The 5,037-nt window shown below is 36.8% G+C and overlaps 1 protein-coding gene across 1 annotated transcript in view; it reads right to left on the bottom strand.

Moving 5' to 3' along the window:
- FRYL (FRY like transcription coactivator) overlaps window positions 1-5,037 on the bottom strand; it is a 200,086-nt gene that overhangs the window by 14,055 nt on the left and 180,994 nt on the right. The window contains exons 54-55 of the mRNA XM_042782131.1: window positions 3,088-3,338; window positions 1,814-2,021 (exon numbers count right to left, since the gene is read on the bottom strand). Coding sequence (XP_042638065.1) covers window positions 1,814-2,021; window positions 3,088-3,338 — 459 coding nt within the window. The remainder of the gene's footprint in view (window positions 1-1,813; window positions 2,022-3,087; window positions 3,339-5,037) is intronic.

The raw sequence follows: 5,037 nt of genomic DNA on the forward strand, positions 1-5,037 counted from the left end.
GGAGCGCTGGTAGCATAGTGCCTAAGGCACTTGACTGCTGACCAGAAGGCTGGCGGTTCAAACCCACCAGCCACTCCTTGGAAGGAAGGTTGGGCAATCCTACTTCTGTAATGATACTGCCTGGGAAACCCAAGGAGGGTCACTATGAGTTGGGGTCGATTTGACGGCACATAACAACAACAACATAAAAGTTCAAAGGCCTATGGGAAAGATCCTTTTGGTAAATGTAATTTACTATCCTTGGCTATGGTCTGTCACCTGACTTTAATTTTAAAGTCACAAAAATGTTAAGGGCAGTATTGTCTCAGAACTCATGAATACTCATCTACATAGGACAATCACACAGTGCCTGACCCACAATAAGCCATCAATGAATGCTTAGTAATTATTATATAAATAGTTAAGGTATACCTACATGTATATGTGTAACACCGTTAGGTGGCATTATGATTAATTAAAACAAAGCATAAGCCACAGTCTCTGACCTCAAGAAAGAGAAGAATACAAACAGACAACCAAGTAACAATATAGAGGAGTACAGAATTAACTAAATAGATGCTCCAGTTAATGAGCGCTAAAGAACTTCAAGGAGGCAGAAACTGGAAGTCTGAGCTGTTGGGAAGGCTTCAGTGAGAAGATGTACCTGAGCTGGGTCTTCCAAAGTGGGCAAAATTTGCTTAGATAGGAAAGATGGTTGATAGTTACAAGGATATTGACTTAAACAGTAGCATTAAAATCAGTGGGTTTTTTGGTGGGTTAGTTTAGCTGCCTAGACTCAATTCTGACTCACAGTGACTCCATGCATACAGACGAGAACTGCTCCATAGGGTTTTCAAAGCTGTGACCTTTTGGAAGCTGAGCACCATAACTGTCTTCCAAGGTGCTTCTGTGTGTGTCCAAACTTCCCATTCTGGCTAGCAGTTAAGCACTTAACACTCTGTGCCATTGAGGGACCCTCGCCTATCAGCAGACTACTGAAAATAATACTATCTACACTCCATGGGGTTGTTGTGAGGATTACTTTAAATATAAATACTTAATGTAAAACATTTAGCACAGTGCCCAGCACAGAGTGAATACTCAGTAGGTATCAGATGGTATTATTACTAGTTGCTCTGGTGGTGCTGTGGGTAAAGCATTTGGCTGCTAACTACAAGGTCAGTGATTCAAACCCACCAGCTGCTCCATGGGAGGAAAAGGAGCCAATCTACTTATGTAATGATCTACAGTCTTGGAAACCCTATAGGGGTTGCTATGAGTTGGAACTGACTTGATGGCACTGGGTTTGGTTTTGGGTATTATCATTATTATGATAATTTTTTTCAAGGATTGGAAGGACCCTAAATAGCTAAACTTTTTAAGGTCCCAACATAGTAATAAAAATGTCACATAATTTAACACTTAATTATGAACTGTTTTACTATAATGACTGTAAGCTCCTTTGAAGGCAAGGGACTATGCCTTACATTTCCTTGGTATCCCTAAAGGTGCCTAGCGTAGTGTATCTGATGTTGTTTTAAGTTTCATTCTAATTGCCTTTGGGAAGAAATCCATACCATTCATTTTGTTCAGTACCAGAAGTACTATAATCACTAGATTAGAAAAACTGTTTTCTAGAAACCATTCATTTTGTTCAGTACCAGAAGTACTATAATCACTAGATTAGAAAAACTGTTTTCTAGAAAAGTATTAAATTCTAAATTAAAAAAAAAAAATTAAATTTTTAAAATTTTGAGAGACTAATTTAGGAGAAAAAACTGTAACATTGTCAGGTACCCTTAGTAGGATTTCAGAAACTATAAACCTCACTGACCTGAAACAGCCTAGAAAACACATGAAAAGTAAATACTGCACAGGCTCCATCGGTGTCGGACAGCATCTGGTTGACATGACAGCGCCAGGCTTCTTCTTCATCATCATATGCTACTGGCTGAAAAGCAGCTATTATGGCAGAAAGAAATGGTGACGGTAGAGGGGATGTCTGTACTTCTGGGAAACCATCCTGCTCTTCTTCATCTTGACTGTTAACAGAAATATCACAATAATCATAATACTCTCTTAAAAAAACAGAATAGACTTACTTACTTTATAGTTTAAGTCATTCAATGTAGATTATCTTTATCTATGTATACACAGTGATTTAAGAAATGTACAGCAACCAACATTTCCTTTAAGGACTACATAGAGTCATTGGTTATTCAATTTAGTTAGCCCATGAGTAAAGAAAAAGGTCTATTTGGGAATTCATAATAGCTTGTGATAATCAATTTTGAGTGAATGGAGCATGAACATTTAAATGGCACAATCTAGCAGAAAATAGTAAATAAACAACCATTTCTGTCTCTTACAGATAATCAAACTTTAAAAATCTAACTGTATATAACAAAACAGTAAAACATATTTTTGGGATCTATTTCATATTTGGGAGCTCTGGTAGCATAGTGGCTAAGGCACTTGACTGCTAACCAGAAGGCTGGCGGTTCAAACCTACCAGCCACTGCTTGGAAGGAAGGCTGGGCAATCTACTTCCATAGTGATAGTGCCTCGGCAACCCAAGGAGGGGTTCCTATGAGTCGGGTCTGACTCAATGGTACATAACAACAACAACAACATTTATTATTTATTATTCTTGTATTGCTGAAGCTCATTCAATAATGAATACAAATTAGGCCAATATATCCAACTATGTTGAATTATTCTCTTCTGAACATTCTTTTCGTGATAATTTTAATTATCAGCAGAACTAGTTCTAACTTGTCTTGAACTTGGTTTTGGTCATGGCAAATCATGATTTTAACACTTGGCCATTTGGCATTCAACAATAACTGGCATTTGGTGTTCCTCTAGATACTGAGTGCCTCTGATTACACTCTGAGAATGGCCTACTTGTCTTTAAGTGAATGTCAGTAACAGAAAGAAAAAAAAAGCTCATCATATTATTTTAAAAAAGAAATTGTAGAGTGTGATTATGAACTAAAACATACTTAAAAAAATGAAAGTAAATAAACTGGAATGGAAGGGCATATTTAGAGGGAATGGGGAAGAACCTGTGACCTTGGTATAGTGTTTGTGATACCGTATTCTCACCTAGACAGTCCAGAGAAGTCAGCTTCTTCTTCTTCACATCTTTCATCCAGTTCTTTCAAAGCTAAGGTAACATCCTCTTCACAGATTGACTCGGGGTAGCTTTCAGGAGCCAGGGGCTCTGGCATTTCAGTTTCTTCTAAATCAAGAATTCCTTGACACACAAGAGAATCCTGGTGTTCCTGAATTAAGTATGACCCTTCATCTTCAAAGCCTTTGATAACCTGTTCCTCTTTTAATATTGAATTCACATCCTGTAAAACAGTCACATTTTTCATTAACTTTTAAAACAAGTATATTAGAGTATATAAAATACTGGCTGTTAATTGCTGTCATGTCTATTCCTGCTCACGGCGGCCCCACAGGTACAGAGCAGAATTGCTCTACAAGGCTTCAAAACTATGGCCTTTCAGAAGCAGACCTCTGTGTTTTGACAAAATCCTTTTTTAAATAGTATACTTAGTACTTTCTCAATACAAAGTATTAAGTATTTAATGTTATAAAAAATTTATAGCCTAATACAGAATAAATGACAACAGCCACCAATCTATGTCCATTAACTAGTTTCATTTACACAGTTTAATTTTTTGGGAGTTTTTGGACTCTGATTATATAAAATATTCCAATTTGTTTCTGAATGGTCTCAGGTTTAAAAATTAAAAGTTCAAGTGTATCAAATTTTCCTTCCAAACCATGAAAAGTGAGTGAAAGAGCACTTGAAAGATCTTAGACCAGCCTGTTCCTTAGTTTATTCAGTTATAAAACACAAGATTTCGACCAGATTCTGCTCTGGGTATGCCAAAATGAGAAATGGATTCTCAACTATAGTTAGTCATACTCTACTAATGGATTTAAGTGAATATGCAAATGACAGTGATGTAAGTAGACTATGGTTAAGTGTAAGGTAAGTATCTTGCAAAGGATACAAAGGAGTACTGGTGTTAGAAGAGAAGTTCCCATCTGGTTGAGGCAACCAAGACTAGTCTCTTTGGAGGAGACACCACATGGGGCTTTGACAACATGGGATGCAGTGGTATTCCAGGTAAAGGGAATAGAAGATATCAAAGGCATGGACGTTCCACAGGAAAACACAATGTATTAAGAGAATATGGATCTAGTTAATCATGGAAAGTAGCTGATTCTTCCAATGCTCACAGCATATCACTTTTATATAATATAGTACAATTGTTTCTTAATAGCTCCAATAGCTTACATTCAATACATTCTATCTAAAATTTCCATCTGAAATACATTTTTTTTTAAACATGTGGCCATTAAAAGGATCAATCATTAGTTATTTGGAAAGATAGTTTATGTGGTAATGTGAGACATTTCTACATCAAAAATTTTTACATGTATTAAAAATTACACATCAATTTTAAAATACCATGTTATTTCAACTCATAAAACTTACTTTAATACCTTCTACTTTCATTAGTTACAACTGTATTCAGTTATCATTTGTGCTTGAATAATAATTTTGAAGGTAGATGCTTTAACTGTAGTGGATAAGGCATCTAGCTGCTAACCAGAAGGTCAGCAGTTCAAACCCAGCAGCAGCCCCATGGAAGGAAGATGGGGCAATCTACTTCCATAAACATTTACAGGCTTGGAAACCCAGTAGGGGTCACTATGCATTGGAATCGACTCGATGGCAGTGAGTTTGGCTTTTTTCGGTTTATTATTATATAATATATGCTGACATTTTCTACTACTACCTAGATCTCATAGAAGAATATGCTTCTGGGCTTCATAACTTTGCCTTCTGCACCCTCTACTATATTCATGGATGTATTTGCAGTATATATAAATGTGTTGTTAGTTGCTGTAGAGCTGGCACTTCGACCCTATGTACAACAGAATGAAACACTGCCTGGCCCTGCATCAGCCTTAGAATCTTTGCTACACCTGAGCTTACTGTTGCAGCCACTGTGTGTGTGTGTGTGTGTGTGT

This window comes from Orycteropus afer, unplaced genomic scaffold, assembly GCF_000298275.1.
Source record: "Orycteropus afer afer isolate SDZICR_OR568_19922 unplaced genomic scaffold, OryAfe1.0 scaffold00246, whole genome shotgun sequence".
NCBI classification, from domain to species: Eukaryota; Metazoa; Chordata; class Mammalia; order Tubulidentata; family Orycteropodidae; genus Orycteropus; species Orycteropus afer.